At 47.0% G+C, this 23,955-nt stretch overlaps 2 protein-coding genes across 2 annotated transcripts; one reads left to right on the top strand and one right to left on the bottom strand.

The window, feature by feature from the left end:
• Positions 1-5,164: 5,164 nt before the first annotated feature.
• On the bottom strand, positions 5,165-15,705 carry LOC123396027 (ureidoglycolate hydrolase). The gene is made up of 12 exons (XM_045091057.1): positions 15,428-15,705; positions 15,138-15,223; positions 14,212-14,286; positions 13,697-13,825; positions 8,452-8,538; positions 8,126-8,328; positions 7,948-8,050; positions 7,776-7,867; positions 6,456-6,518; positions 6,125-6,365; positions 5,944-5,984; positions 5,165-5,635 (listed from the first exon to the last, which is right to left on the bottom strand). Exons 1-12 carry the CDS (start codon positions 15,605-15,607, stop codon positions 5,538-5,540), a joined length of 1,398 nt encoding a protein of 465 aa, XP_044946992.1. The 5' UTR covers positions 15,608-15,705; the 3' UTR covers positions 5,165-5,537.
• Positions 15,706-15,887: 182 nt separating this feature from the next.
• LOC123396026 (flowering locus K homology domain) lies at positions 15,888-22,311 on the top strand. The gene is made up of 7 exons (XM_045091056.1): positions 15,888-16,033; positions 16,509-17,011; positions 19,448-19,694; positions 20,553-20,701; positions 20,778-21,062; positions 21,172-21,360; positions 21,911-22,311. Exons 2-7 carry the CDS (start codon positions 16,514-16,516, stop codon positions 22,103-22,105), a joined length of 1,563 nt encoding a protein of 520 aa, XP_044946991.1. The 5' UTR covers positions 15,888-16,033; positions 16,509-16,513; the 3' UTR covers positions 22,106-22,311.
• Positions 22,312-23,955: the final 1,644 nt, after the last annotated feature.

Genomic DNA, 23,955 nt, shown 5'->3' with positions numbered 1-23,955 from the left:
AAGTCCAGTCCAATAGAAAATTTTCTTCACTCTATGGTAAGTAGCTCTGTTTCCAGAATGACCCGCAACTGGAGAACTCTGCAAGGCTGCTAAAAGCTTGTTTCTCAATTTAGGGACATTACCTACAAAATTCTTCCCCTTGTACCTGATAATTCCAGAATGGAGTGAATAATTAGAGTTTGCATTATATGTTTGTAAGAGGAGCTTTTCCAACAATACTTTGTTGTCATTGTCTTGTTGGTAATTGTCTATCAGTTCTTCTGCCCATGTAGGGATTGCTGCAGAGATTGCCATGCATCCAAGAATTACTCTAGAGAGTGCATCAGCTACTTTGTTATAAACTCCTTTCTTGTACTGAATGGTGAAGTTGAATTCTAGCAATTTCATCATCAACTTGTGTTGTATTCCTTTAGTCAGCTTCTGATTAGTAATAAACTTAAGGGGTTGTTGATCATTTTTTATTGTCAAACTATTTCCCAGCAAGTAATGCCTCCACCTTTTTAGTGCTTCCAATATGGACAGAGCTTCTTTTTCATAAGTGGACATGGCAGCATTTCTAGGACATAAGGCAGAGCTATAATATGAAATAGGCCTACCTTGTTGCATTAGCACAACTCCTATACCCTTGCCTGAAGCATCAGTTTCCAACACAAAAAGGTTGAGAAAAATCTAGTAAGGCCAATACTCGAGCAGATATTAATGCTTGTTGTAGTTGTTTGAAAGTTGTGTCTTGGGCTGACTGCCAAGAGAACTGTCCCTTTTTCAACACATCATGAAGTGGTCTACAAATCATGCCATAACCTTTGATGAACCTCCTGTGGTATCCAGCTAAACCGAGAAAACTTCTTAGCTTGGTGACATTATCAGGAATAGGCCAATCAACAATTGCAGAGATTTACTTGGGATCTGTTGCTACACCTTCAGCAAAAATCACATGGCCCAAATATTCCACTTGTTGGGAAGCAAACACACACTTTGATAATTTGGCAAACAAGTTGTGGGTTTTTAATGTATCCATAACTATTTTTATATGCTCCAAATGTTCCTTGAGACTTTTTCTGAATATCAAAATATCATCAAAGAATACCAACACAATTTTTCTCAAATATGGAGCAAAAATTGGTTCATGAGTTCCTGAATTGTGCCAGGAGCATTTGATAATCCAAAAGGCATGACCAAGTATTCAAAGTGGCCCAGAAATGTTTTGAAAGCAGTTTTGCGTATATCTTCAGGATTCATTCTAATTTGATGATAGCCACATCTTAGATCTAACTTGAAAAAATATTTGGCTCCATGCAATTCATCTAACAGATCTTGTATGATAGGTATATGAAATTTGTTCTTAACTGTCAGAGAGTTCAGCTTTCTAAAAATCAGTGCACGGTCTCATAGAGCCATCTTTTTCTTGACCAATATCACAGGAGCAGCATATGGGCTTTGACTATGTCTGATGAAATGAGCAGCTAACAACTTTTTGATATGTTCTTCCATTTCCTGCTTCTAATGTTGAGGAACTCTATAAGGCCTGACTTGAGGAGGTGTAGCCCCTGGTACTAAAGGAATAGTGTGATCCAGAGCTCTATGTGGGGGAAGTGTCTTTGGCTCCTCAAATAAATCAGCATATTCCAGTAATAGTTTTTGTACTTGGGGTGGTGTTTTGCAACCCTGAGGAGCATTCATCATGATATTATGCACTTGTAATAGAAATACCTTCACTCCTTTGTCCATCAACTTGTTCATTTTCTCTGAACTCACTTCTTTCAGACTATTAGAGTTTGTGAACATAGCAGTGGTTACTCTCTGTTTCTCTTGGATTGTAAAGCTGAATTGTTGTTTTGGGATATCAAAAGAAACTGGGCTCACAGCTGTAAACCAGTCATAACCTAATATAGCATCATGACTAGGTAGTGATAATAGTCTGAAGTTGTGATTTAACTTCAATTTGCCCAACTGAAATTCACAATTTGGAACCACTGCATCAAAAATTAAGGTTCCTCCACTAGCTACACCTATCACTCTTGGTTTCACTGGTAGCAATTGGCAATTTGCTTTCACTGCAAAATCTTGGTTAAGGAAAGAAGATGTACTTCCAGAATCTAGTAGTGCAATAACTCTCCTTCCATTGATGTGTATCACTATAGTAGGAGTAGGAACAATAAATTGTTGTCCCATGGCAAAAGCAGAGATAAACATTGCTTGCTCTCCTTCCGAAACATTTTCAGGTTGCTCTTGATTGTTGACATCCTCCATGTCCTGTGATATCTGTTCCTCTGCATCCTGTTGCATCATGTGAACATTAGTAACCAGCTTACATTTGTGTCCATGCACCCATTTATCTCCACATCTCCAACACTCTCCAACTTTCTTGATCTTCTGATTGTTGTACTGATAGTTGTCAGTTTGTCTTGTTGGAGTCTGTGACACATTTGCAAAAGATACATTAGATGATTGTTTCACAGCAGCACTGGTGGTAGGCTTCTGATAGAAGTTAGAGTAAGACATGCTAGTTTTCTTTGGAATGCTTGAGGGAGGAGGATGACATGGTTCCACATCTTTGGCAAGCCAATAAGCATTTGTGAGAGTTTGTGGCCTTAATGGTCTGATTTGGAATTTAATGCCATCTCTCAGTCCATTAACATAGCATCTAACAAACCACAACTCACTTAATTCAGGGTTTTCCTCCTGTACATCTACCATCAAATCTTCAAACAGTTTGGTGTACTCAGATAGAGTGATGTTCCCTTGCTTGACTGAGTTAAACTTTTCAGTTAAATCATAAGACCCCTGTTCAAAAAATCTCTTGATTAATTCAGAACAAAATTGCTTCCATGTCAATTGTTTCTTGAGTATTCCAGATCTTCTTAACCAAGTGTCAGCTTCACCTATGATGTAAAGCTGAGCTAAGGATACTTTGTATTGCTATGGAGCTGTTGACATTTGGAAGTACTTGTTGCATTGCCTTATCCATCCTACTGGATCTGCTCCTTCAAACCTTGGTAAATCCATTTTAGGGCCCTTTGTTAAAGATTTCATGAATTGAGCTTGCATATCCTATTCATAGGGTCTGTAATACCCTTGCCACAATTGTCTGTCCCTGTTTGGCTGACAGAACTTGTTGAAGGCAGGTGTATGACCAGCATCTCTTGCTGCAAGTGGAGTACCAATAACACTGACATGGTCTATTCTCTACTGATTATCATAACCAGGGGAACAGTTGGTCTCTGAACTTTTAGAGGAGGTAAATTCTGCATCTGAATCTCTTCAACTTGCCTGGTTTTTTCCTTTTCCAGTTCCAACTTTTTCTTCGGGTGTTCATGTTTGATCTGCTGTTCTTGTAAGTTCTCCTAATGCAGAGTAGGAGAACAGACTACCTAACTTGAGCTCGCCTGATTTGTACCCCCATGACCTTGTCTCAGTGGTGGAATGATGGATTGCAAGACTTGACTAATGGATGATAACTACTTGCTCAAATCAGGGACCGCCTTCTCAATATTGCCCACCTGCTGAGAAATTTCACCTTGCTTGGAGTTTATCGAATGCGTATCTTACTGCAACTTAGACACTTCGGAACGCATCACGGAACTGTCCTTCTGAAGAATCCCAAACTCATCCCGTAGAGATAAGATTTCTTGCAAATCTGAGTCATCGATTGTTCCCTTATGACCCATCGCCTTGATCTAAGTTACTGGTGAGGAATTTTACCACCGGTAACCAGCAACCTTTCATGTAACTCAGATCCTTCCGCCGCCACGATCCTCGCCACCAGCAAGGCACACAAATGAGCGCACTGATGTGGAATTTTACGGATCGAACAGTATGTTCGCTCAACCACTCCTGCTCTACCGATCTATGCCCGAACAAATCACCGCCACCAGCGCCACCAAAACCATGCGAGTCCTTACTACTCCGCCGCCAACACCGCCTGAACCGTCGCTGTTAGTCCCGAGAAGGTGGGAATAGGGTGGGAATCGTGGATCTGAGAAAAATTCCTCAATCAGAGCACTCCTCGACCGAGAATTGCTGGCTCATGATACCAATTTGTCAAGATCCGGCTAGCTCTAAGAAGAGATTTCTATACGTGACAAGGGAGGAAAGTCTCTCAGATCTGAGTTGTATTGCAGTGGAATAAGTATAAGGGTATTGGTTCTACTCGATGGCAAGAATAATAGACGATAGATGATTCTCTCTCAGCCACAACCCGTCTGCTTATAAGCTGAGGTTTTAACCAACGGGTAAACGAGGATTACTACAATAACTATCTAACGGCTAGCGACGAAACGGTAAGTGAGGCGCGATCCAGGCCGTTGGCTTCCAGAAGCTCTCTTTGTCTCAATTGAAGCTGTAACTGAACCTTGGTCCTGACATGTTGGACCGGCCATGGAGCGATGATCGAAGCGTAGTGGCCACGAAAGGCTTTCAGAAGCGCTCTTTGTCTGAATTGAAGCTGTAACTGAACCTTGGTCCTCACAGGTTGGACCGGCCATGGAGCGATGATCAAAGCGTAGTGGCCACAGAAGGCTATGATTGGTACATGGAGAGGTGCACCCATAATCATGCCCTCGGGATTAGCCACAATGGTGAACCTTGTTAACAAAACATCAGATATGTCCCATCTACTTTTCTACAATGATCTATTTGCGTATTTTCTAACAAAGGAAGAGATATGTCCCATCTACTTTTCTACAATGATCTATTTGCGTATTTTCTAACAAAGGAAGAAAAATCTTGCAGGATTCGATCATACAAACGAAATAACGCACGTAGGAAAATTGTTACTGCCTCCGATCCATATTAATTGACGCTAGTACTCCCTCCGTTTCGGTTTATAAGTCATTTTATAAAATCCAAATAATCCCAAAACACTAAGGCACGATACATTTACTTTTACCTCGTTTTTTGTTTTTTGACTTGAATAAAGGAATCAACCAATAAGAGACATGGGATGTGTATGTTTTTAATGACTTGAGACTAACTAGCACGACATGCATTGGTCAATTCACTGCATGCAATAATATTAATTAACAAGTTAACATTAATTTTTCTTGTTTTCATCTTCATCTTGGTTGCGGTGCACAACCTAAGATGACTTATAAACCGAGACGGAGGGAGTATTGTACTTTGTACTAAACCAACATCAACCAATATGGATCGGAGGGAGTAATAATTTCAGTCCGTCAAATTCCCGGTGAAAACCATTTAAGCCAAAAAGGCCACTAGATTTTCCTTGTTCATGACAACCAATTAATCCTTCAATAAAGTTCCCATGTTGGAACTAGAGACCTTCTATTACACCTCCACGTATTTTCCATTCCCGTATGATTCAACATGGGGATGCAATTATTATGTTCTGTTATTACTATGTTTTTCTGGTTATGCAAATCAGAGAGGCCCTTTCTTCTGGATGAAAACGGCCGAAACATGATTTCAGAATGAGGCATGGTTGACCTAAGTGGTTTCATGTGCATAGTCAACGCCACATGTTATCACATCACAAATTTGACCATTCCAGTCCCTCTTGATTTCTCCCCAAGCCGTGCTCACTCCAGGGATAGTTTGGCCATTGTCAAGGCCAGCATCTGAACCCCGTTTGCCATGTCCTCCTGCGACGCATACTCTTCGGGCTTGTGGCTGTATCCTGCAGTCAGAAAGAGATGTTAGGCACCGTTCAGAAAAGCAGGATGAATTCAGCAGCCATTTATGTTGCAGTGGCATGTTGGTTTTACTTCGTGCATTATAAAACCTGAACATTACATCACTTCAAGTTTCTACCAAATAAAGAAGCAGCATTCTGACTTTTCACTGTCCACCAAAATCTATACTACCGTATAAAAAAATATGGCATATACTTCAGGACTGGCATCAGATTTTATATCATCTCAGACATTGCAGCATCTTCATTTCGACAAAAGATATGATAGTGTTATGGAGGAGAGGAGTACAAACCTTTGTAACAGGGAATGAAAATCATGCCCATTGGTGATATTCTGCAGAGGAAAGACAGGTGCACGTGTTACTCAAGAGCACTCACAATGAATACACTACAAAGATACTATAGAAATGAAGTAAAGCGCCACATTGCAAATATTGCTAAATGAGAAAATCCTGTTGGGACCTGGTACTTCACCTGGCCATGAAGAGTGAATCGTGATAAGCTCTGCTTATCATCAATTTGTATTCTAGGCCCAGCTGTTTTGCAGCAAATTCCATCGCGTTAATGACTGATTTGTCAGACAGAGCAGGTGGATCCTGGTTGATGATCTTGAATTCCAATAGATCTACTCTGCGGGTCTTTGATATGTCAATGGCAGATTTGTGAACCTTCTCAATGACATCATTCCTTCTTTTCTCATCAATATCTCTTACATCTGTACATATGATATTTTGGATTTACTGGTTAAAAAAATCATTTTCCCCTAGGAAGAAAAATAGTTGTAGCGGAAGTTAAAGGCTCCTACCAATTTCCAGGTGTGATTTACTTGGGATGCTATTGATAGCTCCTGGATGTAGCTGCAGAATACCTATATGAGACTAATCTGTTAGAAACATAAGACGTGGCCCAGCATTCCTTGACCATCTTCTTAAGGTGTTGGCTGGCCAGTGGCAGCGTAAATATATAACTGGGCACCTAGTCTAGTCTAGAACAGGATAGAATAATTACAAACCATGCTCACTGTTCCATTTATTTAAGCATCAAAATATTTCCATGTTTTCAAGTTGCAAGTCCCATGGCTTAGCTAAATGTGATCCATAGAAAAAAAAACATACAGATTGGAATCCTACAATCCATAGAGGGCTTAAAATGAATGCAACTTTGGAAATACAGGCTAAGCATCCTATTCACCAGATTCAAAACATGCTTTGTGCAGCTGCAAATCATTTTGTAGAGGAACACGTGTTCAGTCGGTAGCACATGCATGAGCTAGTACTACACATCAACGACCACAATAACAAAGCCTGAAACCTTTCAGTCCCGAACAAGTCGGGGTAGGCTAGAGTTGAAACCCCTAAGATACCGAAACCAAGTCATGGTTCTGACACGTGGATAGCTAACTTCCACACACCCATGTTCATGACTAAACCTTTGGTGATATTCCAGTCCTTCAGATCTTTCTTTACGGACTTCTCCCATGTCAAGTTTGGTCTACCTCGACCCCTCTTGACATCATCAGCACGCCTTAACCGTCCGCTATGCACTGTCACTTCTGGAGGCCTGCACTCTATATGACCAAACCATCCCAAATGATGTTGGACAAACTTCTCTTCAGTCGGTGCCAACCCAACTCTATCACGTATATCATCATTTCAGATCCGATCCTTTCTTGTGTGGCCATATATCCATCTCAACATGCGCATCTCTGCTATACCTAGCTGTTGGACATGCCGCTTTTTAGTTGGCCAACATTCAACATCATACAATATGTCAGGTCAAATCGCCGTCCTATAAAACCTGTCTTTTAGCTTTTGTGGCACTCTCTTATCATAGAGAACGCCAAAAGCTCGGTGTCACTTCATCAATCCAGCTTTGATTCGATGGCTCACATCTTCATCGATATCACCATCTTTCTGCGGCATTGACCCCAAATATCGAAAGGTGTCCTTCTAAGGTAACCACCTGCCCATCAAGGCTAACTTCCTCCTCCTCCTCGTGCTTAGTATTGAAACTCATGTACTCAGTTTTAGTTCTACTAAGCCTAAAACCTTTTGATTTTAAAGTCCGTCTCCATATCCAGTACTACACATGACTTAGAAAATAAAAGCCAATTTATCAAACATACCAACTGTGCCAACGGTATCAATTGATCCTGATTCCAAAACATGTTTCTCAACTGCCAATGCCAGCTCAGCTGCCGCCAATCCAGCATCATTTCTGCAAAACACTTCTTCAGCTCTTTACTATGCATATATGAGGAGACCCTTAAACAGTAATGCCAAAAAATGGATGGTAACCTTGCAGGCATTAGCACTGCTCCGGCATGACCTCCATTCCCTTCAAATTCCACCTTAATACTTGCAGGAGCAGCAATGGCAGTTACAATGCCAATTGGGATGCCTGCTCATAAGAACAGACATGAGTAAGAGATGTTTTGAACCACATACGTATTAATACAACTAAAACAAATCTGACCTTCTTTTTCCAAGATGGGGCCCTGTTCAATGTGCAATTCTATAAAAGCAAAATATGCATCTTGGTTCAAAAACACATTATGTAGATCCTCTGGATGTATCTTGTAGCCAGCAGAGTCAGCAGCATCAACAAAGGATACATTGTGGTTGTCAACTGTCCGTTTTAGTGATTGAACTAGTTCTTCGCTCCCTGCCATTAAACGGCTGCACATTTTCAAAGAGTCAAAAGATGAGAACCGACAAACTAAGACCAAGCAACAATTTGCGCAAGCAGAATTGGTAGCATTGCTGAGAATAACATGTAACTTGTGGTAAATGAGGGTGAACCTTCCCAAGCAGCTAATTCCAAATCGTGTGGGCTCCTCTGATGTAAACATAATAACCTCCAAGGATCTTTTTGGCTGGAAACCAGACCTGTATGACACACGCAGGCCAGTCACGTAAGTTTTTTCTCAACATGAAAATCACAATGGAGTTCACATTTATATAGCCTGGAGTCGTGTCTCCGAGGGCGTGACGACATTGAAAAAGTATGCCAGGTTTTCTACAATATGGATGTTATGACCGGTACAACGTACCAACGGAGGAGGCCCAATGGGCAGGGTTAATTACGGGCTTAGCCCAAGTTATCTTACCTATCTTAGAAGTCCAAGTTATATTAGAGTCCAAGTTATATTAGAGTCCAAGTTAGAGTCCAAGTTATCTAGGGTTTAGTGGAGGCTGTCCTCCTTTATAAACACATGTACCCCTTCGATATTAAGCAGACAATAAACAGTATATTCTGTTGTCGTCTCCCTCAGGAGACGAGAGCCCCAAACCCTAGCCGCCTCTCTCTCTCTCTCTCACGCCGCGACGGCGCCCAACCGCCGGCGCCGGCGTCCCCAACCTCGCAGCCCGCACTTCCACCCCTACAACCTACGTCCGAGACCTGGTAGAACCCTAGCCTCTACCAATTTGGTATCAGGTAGCTTGGGTTCGATGAGTTTGTCGGACCTTCCCACCACCACCGCCGCCGCCACCACCGCCTTCCCCGCCACCTCACAGCAGCAGCCGCCGCCGCACCACTCACCGCCGCCGGCCACCTCAGGCACGGCCGCCTCCGGTCCCGCGGCCCTGGCGGCCGAACCCGCTCCCGTCCTCTCCCCGGCGGAGATGTCCTCGGCGATCCGCGACCTCAACCTGGCGGTCTCGAACCTCCGGACTCTCCTCCAGGCTCCGTACGCCACCCCGCCACCACCGCCTCCGCCGGCGGCGCCCTTCACGCCACCGCCCCCGGCGACTGTCGTGCCCCAGGGCCTGCCGATCACCCAGGTCCGGTGGCCGCCGTCGCCGTCCCCGCTACCGACGTGGATGGACACGCCGACCTACACGACGGCGCCACTACAGTCGACGGTGTTGCAGCCACCCGCCCCCACCTTCGGGGGGTTCGGCGGGTACACTGATCCGTACGCCGGGAGCTCCGTGGTGCCGCAACACTCTGCTTCCGCCGCGCTGGGCCGTCACGCGGGCACCTACGCAGCCTCGCCACACGTGCAGCAGCCACCCCGCTTCACCAAGCTGGAGTTCGCCACCTACGACGGCACCGTCGACCCCCTGAACTGGCTCAATCAGTGCGACCAGTTTTTCAGGGGGCAGCGGACCATGGCGTCCGACCGCACGTGGATCGCCTCCTACCACCTCCGTGGCGCCGCCCAGACTTGGTACTACGCCCTCGAGCAGGACGAGGGCGGGATGCCTTCATGGGAGCGCTTTCGCGACCTGTGTCTCCTCCGGTTCGGCCCCCCATACGTGGGAGCCGCTTGGCCGAGCTCGGTCGCCTTCCCTTCACCACCTCGGTGCAGGACTTCGCCGACCGCTTCCAGACGTTGGCCTGCCATGCGCCTGACGTCACGGCTCGCCAACGCGCCGAGCTCTTCGTCGGCGGCCTTCCCGACCACATCCGCATCGACGTCGAGATGCGCGACCCCCAGGACCTGCAGACGGCCATGTATTACGCACGCGCGTACGAGCAGCGCGCCAACGCCCTGCAGCAGGCGTTCCCGGGCCGCGGCACGCGTTCCCCGACCCGCCCCGCCCCGGCGGACGCCACCCCGACACGCCCCGCCCTGCCGGCCGCTACGGCGGCTGCCCCCGCGCCGACACGCACCTTCCGGCGCTTGACGTCGGCCGAGTAGCTCGAGCGGCGCCGCAAGGGCCTGTGCTTCAACTGCGACGAGCCGTATGCGCCGGGTCATACGTGCGCCCGCCTGTTCTACTTGGAGACCGTCGACGACGCGGAGGTGGAGGCCCTCACCGCGGAGCTCGACGCCACCACACTCTCCGAGGCCGGCGTCACGACCTACGGGCCGGTCGACGCGACCGCCTTCGTCGTCTCCCTTCATGCCATGGCTGGCATCAAGACGGCAAAGACGATGCTGCTTCCGGTGATGATCAACGGAGAGCGTCTAACCGTGCTCGTGGACACGGGTTCGACGCACAACTTCCTGTCCGGGGACGCCATGCGCCGCCTCGCACTCCAACCGGCGGGCTCGGAGAAGTTCAGCGTCACCGTCGCCAACGGGGACCGCCTTGCTTGCCAGGGGGTGGCGCGGCAGGTTCCCGTCCTCATCGGCGACGAGCCGTTCTCCATCGACTGCGTCGGCATCGACCTGGGCTGCTACGACTTCATCCTCGGCATCGACTTCCTGTCCACTCTCGGCCCCATCCTTTGGGACCTCGATGTGCTGTCCCTCATCTTCTGGCGCGAGGGCGGCCGTCGCGTTCAGTGGACAGGCATCGGCGGCTCCGGCGCCGTGACTCCACAGCTCCAGTTGATGGCGTCCGCACTGGACGAGGCGCATCCCCTCCTGGCCGACCTCCTGCAGCAGCACAGCGACATCTTCGACGAGCCACAGGGCCTCCCTCCTGTGCGGCCCTGTGACCACCGCATCCACCTGCTGCCGGACACGGCACCTGTAGCCGTGTGTCCGTACCGGTACCCTCAGCTGCAGAAAGACGAGCTCGAGCGTCAGGTGGCGGTCATGCTCGCGCAGGGCATCATCTGGATTTCGACATCGCCGTTCTCCGCCCCGGTGCTCCTTGTGCGCAAGTCCGACGGCACATGGCGCTTCTGCATCGACTACCGCGCCCTCAACGCCCTGACGTCCAAGGACAAGTTCCCCATCCCCGTCGTGGATGAGCTCTTGGACGAGCTACACGGAGCGCGCTTCTTCACCAAGCTCGACCTTCGCTCGGGCTACCATCAGGTGCGCATGCACCCTGACGACATCGAGAAGACGGCGTTCTGCACTCACCATGGCCACTTCGAGTTCCTGGTGATGCCGTTCGGCCTCTCCAACGCGCCGGCGACCTTCTAGGCCTTGATGAACGACGTGCTCAGCCCATACTTGCGCCGCTTTGTGCTTGTTTTCTTTGATGACATTCTCATCTACAGTGCATCTTGGGCGGAGCACCTACAACATGTGGCCATCATCTTCACCGAGCTTCGAGCGCATCGTCTTCACCTCAAGCGCTCGAAGTGCTCGTTCGGCACGACCTCCGTCGCGTACCTGGGGCACGTCATCTCGGCGGACGGGGTAGCGATGGACGCGGACAAGGTCGCCGCCGTCGCCGCGTGGCCGATCCCGCGGTCACCGCGGGCGCTCCGCGGCTTCTTGGGCCTCGCCGGCTACTACCGGAAGTACATCCGGGACTTCGGCCTCATCGCCGCGCCACTGACGCGTCTCCTTCGACGCGACGCCTTCTCCTGGGACGAGGAGGCGACTACGGCATTCGAGGCTCTCCAGCAGGCGCTCACGACGGGACCCGTCCTCCAGATGCCGGACTTTGATATGCCGTTCATCGTGGACTGCAACGCCTCTGGCATCGGCTTCGGCGCCGTCCTTCACCAGGGCGAGGGACCGCTCGCCTTCTTCAGCCGCCCCTTCGCCGCTCGCCATCACAAGCTCGCGGCCTACGAGCGCGAGCTTATTGGGCTGGTTCAGGCGGTGCGCCACTGGCGGCCTTATCTTTGGGGCCGGTCATTCCGTGTGCGCACGGACCACTACAGCCTCAAGTTCTTGCTGGACCAGCGCCTCTCCACAGTTCCGCAACACCAGTGGATCAGCAAGCTCTTTGGCTTCGACTTCACTGTTGAGTACCGCCCCGGCCGTCTCAACACGGTCGCCGACGCCTTGTCCCGCCGCGACACTGAGGATGTCGCGGACGACGTCGCCATGGCTGGCACTATCATGTGCATTCGCTCCGGGCCATCTTTCGCCTTCATCAACGACATTCGCCGGGCAACTTCGACGGCCGTGGACGCCCAGGGCCTGCGCCAGCGCCTTGACGCCGGCGAGCTGGACGCGCCCTGGTGCTTGGACGAGGGGCTACTCCTACATGGCCGCCGCATCTTCGTGCCCGACCATGGCGACCTGCGCCACCAGGTCCTGACCTTGGCGCACTCTGCAGGGCACGAGGGCGTGCAGAAGACTCTCCATCGTCTCCGTGCTGATTTTTACATCCCCGGTGATGGCGCGATGGTCCGCGACTGGGTGCGGTCGTGCGTGACGTGCCAGCGGAACAAGACGGAGACACTACGACCCGCGGGTCTACTGCAGCCGCTGGACGTACCCTCCCAGGTGTGGGCGGATATTTCCATGGACTTCATCGAGGGCCTTCCCAAGGTGGGCGGCAAATCCGTCATCCTCACGGTGGTTGACCGCTTCTCCAAGTACGCGCACTTCATCGCCCTGGGTCATCCATATACAGCCGCCTCCGTGGCGCGGGCCTTCTTCGACGGCATCGTCGGCCCTTCCTCCTACTTCGGATGGCCGCCTCCTTCCAGCTTCCGCACAGGTGGCGAAGGTGCTACAGGCGCAGCAGCGTCGCGGCGTCTGGCATGTCTTGGTACAATGGACCGGCCTGCCAGAGGAGGAAGCGACTTGGGAGAAGCTCGACGATTTCCGCCAGCAGTTTCCAGATGTTCAGCTCGAGGACGAGCTGCTTGAGAAGGCGGGGAGAGATGTTAGGACCTGTACAACGTACCAACGGAGGAGGCCCAATGGGCAGGGTTAATTACGGGCTTAGCCCAAGTTATCTTACCTATCTTAGAAGTCCAAGTTATATTAGAGTCCAAGTTAGAGTCCAAGTTATCTAGGGTTTAGTGGAGGCTGTCCTCCTTTATAAACACATGTACCCCTTCGATATTAAGCAGACAATAAACAGTATATTCTGTTGTCATCTCCCTCAGGAGACGAGAGCCCCAAACCCTAGCCGCCTCTCTCTCTCTCTCACGCCGCGCCGGCGCCCAACCGCCGGCGCCGGCGTCCCCAACCTCGCAGCCCGCACTTCCACCCCTACAACCTACGTCCGAGACCTGGTAGAACCCTAGCCTCTACCAATGGAAGTATAACTAAATTTAATATTTGTATAGCCTTATGTGGCCTCAAGTGCAGTTTAACCATCTGGCATTTTGAATAAAAGAAAGGTAAACATAACATGGACAATGGCCTAATATCAATCCAAAAAGGGGATTAAAAATGAAATTTATGTTGAAAAAATGGTGAAAAAAACTAGTAGGCAGAATCCATACCGTTGTAGCACACTGATTGCCTCAAGAGCACCCAGAACACCAACGACCCCATCATATTTGCCTGAAAATGGAATGGCATCAACATGAGAACCAGTTGCAACTGCTCCTAGCTCTGCCTCAGAACCCACCCTGTAGAAACAAACACACTGTTACAATGTGAAACACAATTAGCCAGCAGAAATATGTTCCTTTTGTACATATCAAGTCCAATGCTGAGAGTTTCAGAACATCAAGTAAATCCAAACTTGGAACAAGAAGAGTAATAAAAGTAGTTTCATAATTGGCACATTATCAGATGCGGTCATTCCTATCATGCAAATAAATTATCAGTTCGGCAACTCGAGCAAAGCAAAAAGTGAGCTGCATGGTAAAGCTGTTACTCCAAACATACAAATCATATAAATTCAAAGCTCATTGGCTAAAAGAATCATTTGCAATTGTCCACTGCTAACAACTTTCAAATTCAGATACATAAACCAACAACAGAATCCCGGAGGTACCAAATACCAACTCACCAGCGGCCAAATATGTTGCCAACGGCATCTTCTCGAACAGAGAGGCCAAGCTGTTTCATTATCCCTTTAATGTACCTATATGCATTAAGAGAAGATATCAATGATCAGCATAGGGTAGCTACTAAGCAGAAATGCATGCTGTCATGAACCAACAGCATGTATACTGTACACCACTATTGGCCATGGGCAGCCCAGCCCGTACAGCCCGACCAGACTCGGCCCGAAAATCCCGGGCCGGGCCAGGCCTAATCGTCCCATTGGGCCGGGCTCGGGCCTGAAAATTGACCCCGACGGTCAAGCCGGGTCGGGCTCGGGCCTGTGAAAAACAAAATTTCAGCCGCAGTCAGACCGGGCCGGTCGGGCTTTTTAGGCTCAGACCCGATTTATTAGGCCCGACAGCCGGGCCGGGCCGGGCTCGGGCCTGGGTTTTCAGCAGCGGGCTTTTTTCCAGCCCGGCCCGACATATGCCCAGGTATACTGTACACACAACCATGGTTACAAAAGGTGGTTCTAGGCGAGAGCAAAACGCCTAGCGGTTCCTTGCGCTTAATGTGCACATAAATGCAGTTAAGCGTGCACTTTGGTCAGAAAAGCACAAGGCAGTGGCAAAAACTCACAATTAATGCCTAGCGTCATTTTACACTTTGCACAGAACCATTCAAAATGTGACGGCCACTGTGAAATCAGAAGCAATGCAAATTCAGATCCTAATAATCCAGACTGATCAATTAATTAGTATAGGCCAATGAAATAAATTTCTGTGGAGTTCCAATTTGGCTCCAAGAGAACTCGAGGCAATCAGAGTAAAGGCAAATGAAGCTATTGTAATTGCAACTACTCGCTAATAACTCTCGTGACCAGGGAACATATAGCTAACCCTCACGAGCCGGGGGTAGGGAAACCTGAACTGGCTGTTTTATCCTCACCTACGAGCTTGAACATCCTTGTCGCTGTACAGGACGCGCGTCACCGACGGCGCCGGCGAGTCGGAGAACGAGGCCAGTTCATCAATCTGCGCAACCAAAGCGGAAGAGAAAACCATCACCACATTACCAACCCCACGTCATCAGCGCCAATCAGAACGGGACCGCGCCGCGGACCACAGTCCATTAATCCCGCCCGCGCCACGTCCCCGGAGCAACAGGCGTTACCGGCGGGCTGGCCTGGCCGGCGCGACGGACGGGAAAGCAGCGCAAGGGGGAGGGGAGTATGGCACCTGGCGCTGGAGGCTGTCGGAGTCGACGCGCAAGGGGGAGGCGCGTCCGCCCTCGCCGTCGTCGGAGGCGGGGAAGCCGGCGAACTCCTCCATCGTCCGCCGCGCCGCCGCGTCGTCGTGGCCCTGTACCCCCGCTGCGGCGCCGACGAGGAGGAAGAGGGAGAGGAGGAAGGGGAGCATGGTTGGTTCCGCACGCAGCCGCTGCCTCCGCTTCCGCTGGCCCGATGTGGGAGGTGGGAGATGACGCGACGGCACTGCAGTGGTGTGGTGGCGAGGAAGACGACATGAGTCCACCACGAAACAAACGAACTAAACAACTGGCTCGGTGGGGCCCGCTGCCCACCCGGCCCGGCCCACAAGAGAAGCGCGAAGAGCCATGGCCCATAGACTCGTTTGGGCCCGGCCCGCAGGGCCGCTGCAGCCCGTATATAGCGATGTCGAAAACGGCAAGCGCACGAGCACACAACCCGCTCTCGACCCAAATCCCCTCCCCCGTGCTCCTTCGCTCCCGTCAAAACCCTCGCCCACACCTCTCCCGCGGCGGCGGCGGCGGCGGCGGCGGCCGTGCTTCCTCTCCGGCGAGGCCTGATTCCACATCCGTACAAGGTTCACGCTCTGCACCCTCTCTCTCTCTCTCTCTCCCTCTCGCTCGCACTCTGCCATCCGTGACCCTGTAGCTTGCTCGCGGGGTCGAGCGTAGGTGAATAACTCGCTGGCGGCTGCAGCCTTGCACGCGCGCGCGCGTGTGTGTGTTGGCTTACTCTGGATGCGGACGCGCGGTACGGGGCATGGTGGCGCGCCCTCCAGTGCTCTGGATTTAGGGTTCGGAGGCCGTGCGTCCTCCATGTCGCTCCTGGCGACTGACGCTTAGGGTTTGCGCGTGGATCCGCGGCCCGTGTGCTTGGTGTGGTCCAGAGCAGCATCTGGTTGGTTTATTTAGTGATTAGTTGATGCTGTCACTAGCGCATCTAGAGCATGTGCAGAGATTAGTTGATGCTGTGACTAGCGCATCTAGAGTATGTGCAGAGTGTTTATGCTACTTGGCTGTGGTTGACAGTGGTTTTTTTGTTGTGTGCTCCAGAGAATATGGATGGGCCTGCTGAGACTCCTGCTGTCGTGGAGCATGAGATGAACGACATCCCTGATCCTACCAGCGGCGAGCAAGCCGATGCTAGCATTGAGGGACAAGCCAATCCTGAGGAAGAAGCAGAAAAGCCATCTGCTGACGAGGAACCCAAAGGCACAAACAACGAAGAATCTGAGAACCCCAGCGATGAAGCGCAGGTGACTGTGAAAGATGAGGATATGGGGGATCAGAACAGAGAGGACCAGGCTATTGGTTCACTTGAAGAGCCAGCAAACGTTGATGGTGGGGAAGCTGAGGCAGACCAACTGGCCAATGTGGTGGCGGAAGACACGAAATGGCCTGGGTGGCCTGGAGAAAGTGTGTTCCGTGTACTGGTTTCTACCCAAAAGGTGGGTGCTCTCATTGGCCGCAAAGGGGAGTTTATCAAAAGAATGTGTGATGAATCCAAAGCCCGCATAAAGATTCTTGATGGCCCACCAGGTGTTCCAGAAAGAGCTGTGAGTTCTTCATTCTCTTGTTCCATCCTGAATTGTTATTATCATAGTTTCCAGTAGTGTTGAAGGTCTGTGGTCTTTTTTAGGCATCCTGAGTACATGTGAAAACCAAGGTTGATCTGTTGCCCCTATCAGTATTTTTTTTTGTTCTATAGTTTCTTCAATAGAACGATGCAGCGGTATATCGGTTCGTTGTATAATGATGATCTGTTTTTGTGCCTGTCTTAAGGATTGATATGCTAGCAAGCCTTTCAACTATGTGTAGCTATAGGACTGTACAGCACACTGCAGTTACATTCTGTGTTGATGGTTGCCTTCTCACATTCTTATTTACCAGCTTATCAGAAGTTGAGAACGTTTGTGTGTATATTGTCTTGATGCGCTATAGTTTACTTACTTTACTATTGTAGATGCCTATAGTAGTTGATAAATAGAAGGCCTTAGTAAGTCTTCACTTGGTAAAAAAATCATACATATGAAAAGATCAACTGGTTTCAGGTTTTATGCTGTATTAAACTACATTTGTAGTTGCAGATTGATTTTTCTCTTATTGGGAGCCAATTACTCAATTAGGGATGCTTACTGTCCTTGAGTTCCGAATAGGCAATTTTGTTCAGACACTTCTGAATGTTTTAAAATAGTTAGACTGGTTAATATGGGGCTTAATAGTGCTCCATTTAATTATGATTTCACTATCACTGCTAAATCAGACTGAAGGTTTACAATTTGGAAGATTGGATCACCATAGATATTATAAAGAACTTTTTAGCTATTGTATTATTCATGAAAAACAATGCAATATGAACCACCTGCTTATATGGAATGGCTGTATGCCCTTTGTTGCAGCAACCAGCAAGGAACAAACGGATATTATGATATTGGTTTGACTAGTTAAGTGTAGTCCTAACCGAGACTTAATTTAGTATGGACGCAGCTATTGATAGTTTTGGATTTTACATGGATAATGCAATTGTTTCACTCTGAAATACTTCTAACATAAAATGATTGACCATGTGGTAGGAGTACTGCGATCGGCCAACTTATGAAATTATGTATAATTGTCAAAATCCTAGCAAGCTTCCAAATTTGTTCGTGAACCTTGTGGATTGTTCTTGCCACAAAAAGAGCTGATAAGTTGTAAGTGTAAATATGATAGTTGTAATGCAAATAAAAAATAATTATAACAAGGCAACACAAGACATTGATATTTATGCTACTATTCGTAGAAGTTTCTGCACAAGTATGGAACCTATAAGACCCAAAACAAGCAAACTATCCATAGAGTGTCATTAAGTGGAAAACTTAATGGTGACGATAACAGTAAGGAACTAATCTTTGCAGGTTCTCACTGCGTTCTAAGGCCTCAAGTCAAATCCCATTCCGTATCCCAAATAGACGAACAGTCATGGTTACCAGATTCAGTTTCGTGCTCATCTGCTGCAAATACGATTTTAAGTCTTTTGAGTATTGGATGAAGATCCCTGTCAAGAAGCTCCACATACTGGCTGGTAATTCCATGACCCGTTTGATTTTTTGGCCAAAAGGAAATCAGTTGGCAAAATTTACAGGGCTAAAATAGTATGAAAAAGCTTAATCCTAACCATTTCATTAAATCCTAGATGGTTCTTTCAGAAAATGACGATATCTTCAAATTCAAAATATACAAGTGCAAGTAAAGATGACATTTATAACACTTTCTTTAGTATTTAATATTTTAGGAATTCATACTAACTGAAGCAGCATTCCCAGTCCAAAAATATAATAATATTACTTAAATAATGAGCAAGTATATCGAGTTGGATGGAAAATTTCTGGGCTTATAATGTATGTTGCTCCATACAGCTGTGCATAAGCACTTCAGCATCAGATGTCATGATCTTATTTACAACTCTGAAGTTATGCAATCACAATGGGAACACATAGTTTGGCATGCTGCTTACTTTAGTTGGCAGTTTTATTTCACATTTTGTAATTATTTTAGAGATGCAACATAAATGTTATCAGAAAGAGTAAGTACTATTGCATTCCACAGTGCAGCACAGGAATGAACCAAACATGCCCTATTTAACACATCTAGGATAAATTGTGCTAAAATAGGGAAGGATTGATATTTCAAAACCTGCCCAGCTGAACATAAGCTGTTCTTGCCTAGGATGAATCAGATGCGGGAGGTGTACGTGGATGCCCTTCAATTTGTTTAGCAACATGCATCATTTTGATTATTTTGGCCTTTGGGTAATAGTAGGTGTAAGCATTGTGGTCATTTTCATCCAATTAATGGAGGATGGAAATATATGCTTATCCTTGCAATGCCATATTGTGTCTCCTCAATGCTCGTGGATATTGCTACCAATTATCGCTTTCCTGTATTATCCATCCTTGCGCAACATGTTTGTGTGCCTCCTTGCTGATATCTAGATACTGTTTTCCTGTTTAAAGGTAATGATTTCAGCAAAGGACGAGCCAGATGCACTGGTTCCTCCAGCCATTGATGGTTTGCTCAGAGTACATAATAGAATAACAGATGGTTTGGACAGTGAAACCGACCAGGCTCAGAAAGGTGCTAGTCCTGCAGGGCCAACACGGCTACTTGTGCCAGCTTCCCAAGCTGGAAGCCTAATTGGCAAGCAAGGAACAACCATTAAATCAATACAGGATGCCTCAAAGTGTGCTCTCCGCATTCTTGGTAAGATTCATATTTCCCCCATATTGTTGTCTCAGCATGGCAATGCATCACCATATTGTTATTATAGTATAGCATGACAAGACCTCTTCTGCTTAGCTCCTTGCTTGTCTTCAGCTAGTAAAGGACAGATGTTTTTCTTTTTCTTTTGTGGTTTACTGGCATGCCATATGCAGTTTGTGGCATTGAACCAATAAGTTGTACGTCCTCCGTTTCTAAATATAAGTCTTCTTAGAGATTTCACTACGGACTACATATGGATGTATATAGACATACTTTAGAATGTAGATTCAGTCATTTTGCTCCGTATGTAGTCCGTAGTGGAATTTCTAAAAGGACTTATATTTAGGAAGGGAGTGAGTATACATTATGACTCGTGTTTTGCATTGTTACCCTTTTCTGTATGGATTGGGACATAGGCACCCGTTGTGGGAGCCATGTGTACTTCCAAATTATTTCCTGGTTTTTTTGCTGACTGATTGTGCACATACAGTGTACCGTATGCTAGTGGTGCTTATGATTTATGATTAGCATACTTTGTATGTTCAACTGTTTTCCTCGTGTATTGATTCTTTACTTGCTAAAAGCATTTTTAAAGTATGAAATTCATGCACATGCATGACAAAAGCCTGCCCTTTAAGAATTCAATACAAAGTACAGTTGTACTGAAATTTACTTGTTGTACAATACAATACAACTGTTTTCCTCGTGTATTGATTCTTTACTTGCTAAAAGCATTTTTCCTTCGTTTGCTAGATCATGGTTGATCAACTGTACTGAAATTTCATTAGACTTATTTTTGCACGTACTCACACATGACACATTTAAAGTAGCACTCATTTACCAATGTTTCCTTCACAGAGAATGTGCCACCTGTGGCATTAAATGATGACAGAGTTGTTGAGATACAGGGTGAACCTCATGATGTTCACAAAGCAGTGGAACTGATTGCAAACCATTTGAGAAAGTTTCTTGTTGACCGTAGTGTTCTCCCTTTATTCGAAATGCAGGTAAGTGAATTCTATTATGCAGCGAATCGTTTGCTTGAAAGAAGTATCCATAAAACTTAATTTGTCTTCTTAACAGATGAAAGTGCACAGTGCGCCCAGAGAGCAACCTATGCCTGCTCCTCAGCAGTGGGGTCCTCCTCCACCCTGGAGTCATCCACCAAACATTCCTCCCAGTGGCCCAGGTTATGGCGGGAACCCACATTTTATGCCGCCAAGGCCACAAGACAGCTATTATCCTCCTCCTAATGTGCACCATGTGGAAAAACAACCGCACTATGGGATTTCTTCATATGGACGTGATGCAAATCCAACTGCTGCTCCTACCTCAGGGAATCAACACCTATCGCATGGGTCTTCTCAAGTTAGTAGCTTTAAATTTGACCATTATGAACATGATGTATTCTTTTTATGCCTATATATTTATTGCTTACACTGCCTTCTCCAAAAAAAAATGTTTGGTTTATTGACAGCTTTCGCAAAAGATGCAAGTTCCTCTTTCCTATGCTGATGCTGTGATTGGGTCTGCTGGTGCCAATATTAGCTACATCCGCAAGCATAGTGGTGCAACAATAAGTATTCAAGAAGGTGTTCCTGGGGAGATGACGGTCGAGATTGCAGGAAGTGCCTCACAAGTTCAAACTGCTCAGCAGCTGATCAAGGTATTTTCATTTGTCCTCTTAGAATGAATCAATTTCACATGCATTCATCCCTGCATTTAGGCTAAAAATACATACGGGTGAGGATCCTATTTCGTAGCCTCAATATTGTAGCCTCAATATTGTCACCATATATTCTACTCCCTCCGTTCCTAAATACAAGACCTTTTAGAGATTCCACTATATACTACATACGGATGTATGTAGTCATATTTTGGAGTGTAGATTCACTCATTTTACTCCGTATGTAGTCTATAGTCAAAACTCTAAAAGGTCTTATATTTCGAAACGGAGGGAGTATCAGAGTGTGTAGGTGTTTGGATGCTTATTTTCCAAGGTTCAAATTACAATTTCAGAAGCTACAGTAGTGTTACTGTGGCCGTAAAATCATACTCCCTCTGTCCCAAAATAGTTGCACTAAACCCACGACACTTATTTTGGGACGGAGGGAGTATAATATACTGTACCTTGTCATTCTTTGACATGTCTTTGTCATTTGCGCTTTGCAGTTCTTCCGTCTTCTATTAAATTGATCACCATCCTCTTATTGCAGAATTTCATGGCCGAAGCCTCTCCCCAAGTTCCTCCACCAGGTCCCGCTCCTCCCTCCCAACCAGTTGACTCGGGCTACAACTCATACGCGCCGTATGGAGGACCCTCGTATGCAACTCCACCAGGGGGCGCAGGTCCTACCCCTCACAATGGAGGAGGCTATGGGGCACATTACCCACCGAACTACGGGTACTAGCTGGACATGAAACACTAGGATTAGTGACGAACTTGGTTTTGTTGTTCGGCCTGCCGATTTGTGGAGCACGTGAGACAATTACTAGCATTTCTGAACTGTCGGTGGTGTAATCTGTCGAGCACAAATGTTCTCTTATGTGCTGTTTAGTTGCCTTTTGGTGCTGTAAACTTGATCAGTAATATACGTGCTCTCCTTTCCTGCCTCAACTAGGTCCATCGCAGTATCCAAGGTCCATTGTACACATGGCAGTGACATAATGGCCTTTCCTTGCTCTCCAATCCATGATGGCGACCATTGTGTTCCGTCCATAGCGACCAACAAAAACATAGGATGGCTAGTGTGTCACATCCTTGGATGATATCCCAAGCCTTTGAAACTGAGTGTAGCTCTGATATCTTAACCCCTGATCTCATCTTTATCTCATGCCAGAATATGCGAGCCCAGGAGCATTCAAACAGTGCATGAAAGATTGATTCCATATCCACAACCTTCATAGAACGCAATTTTCCGCCATGAAAAAGAAGAATGTTTAAACCATTCTTGTATTTCTTTATCAAAGGAATAGCTTCTAATTTTCTTTCGCATGTCTGTCAGCTGTGCTTTGCAGTTTCTTGTCTTCGATTCCTTCTGTTTTTAAATATAAGCCTTATTAGAGATTTTAACTTAAACTACATACAAAATAAAATGAGTGAATCTATAATCTAAAATACGTCTACATAAAAGAGACATAGAGTTTCTGCTTCTGACCTCATTTGAACTCGGTGTGCAGTATAATAAGAAAAAAATCCGAAAAAGCTTAAAAAAATTTGAACTTTTTTTGAGATCAACATTGACAAAAGGTTTAAGTGCGTGACATTTTTTGGCATGAAATAACATTTCTATAAGGTTTGGCAAAAAACCAAAATCGATGTTCTCAGAAGCGCATTTTCAGAGTATCGATTTTTTTTGCCACAACTTGTAGGAATATTATTTCATACCAAATTTGTGTACACACTTAAAACTTTTGTCAATGTTGGTCTAAAAAAATTCAGAAATTTTTGAATGTTTTTCCATTTTTTTGGGCACTTTCGATATAAAAGGTCTTACATCTAGAAACGAAGGGAGTAAGAGCATCTACAACCGGGTCCCTATAACCCATCTCAAACACCCAGACAGGCCGTCCGGTCACTGGCTGGTTATAAAAAATCGGTCCAACCGGACCTCTCAAATGGGCCTCGAACGCCCGGACTGATCGGCACCCCTCATATCCAGTCCGAATATGAGGCAAATACGCGGGAACCCGGGCGCGCCCGAGGCACGCCCGCCATGTCGGTCTGACGGCGTGCCCTTACCGCAAATTGCATCAAATCCACCCGGTAAAACAACCAGAGCCATTTGCTGTTTTGCTCTCTTCTTCCTCCTCACGCCATCTGTGGCATATATCCACATTGGGTTGCATTTGTGAAGACCATATCTGAACCGCATGGCAAAAAAACAAAAAACACTTTGTAACAATGCAGAAAGAAGCTAGGAAGGATGTGGAGAGGACATTCGGAGTGCTGCAAGCGCGTTGAGGAATTGTTCTGTGGAGCTGCACTGATGTGGGAATCAGAAACTTTGTGGCAGTTGATGACATGTTGTGTTATTTTGCACAAGATGATCATCGAGGGCGAGGGTGGTGGTGTAGCTCAAACCAATGATTTGAAGCACGTGGAGAACAAATTGAAATCCCGAAAGATCAAGATGTGTTTCAGCTTATGAACTATCTGCAGATGCATCAGAATCTCCAAGATCATCATGTGCATGCGCAACTACTCAATGATCCGATGGAACATATGTGAACCCGCAATGAAAATCAAAGAGCAATGATT

The sequence above is a fragment of the Hordeum vulgare genome, chromosome 5H (genome assembly GCF_904849725.1).
Source record: "Hordeum vulgare subsp. vulgare chromosome 5H, MorexV3_pseudomolecules_assembly, whole genome shotgun sequence".
Taxonomy (NCBI): domain Eukaryota; kingdom Viridiplantae; phylum Streptophyta; class Magnoliopsida; order Poales; family Poaceae; genus Hordeum; species Hordeum vulgare.
This window is presented reverse-complemented; position numbering and strand designations above follow the sequence as displayed.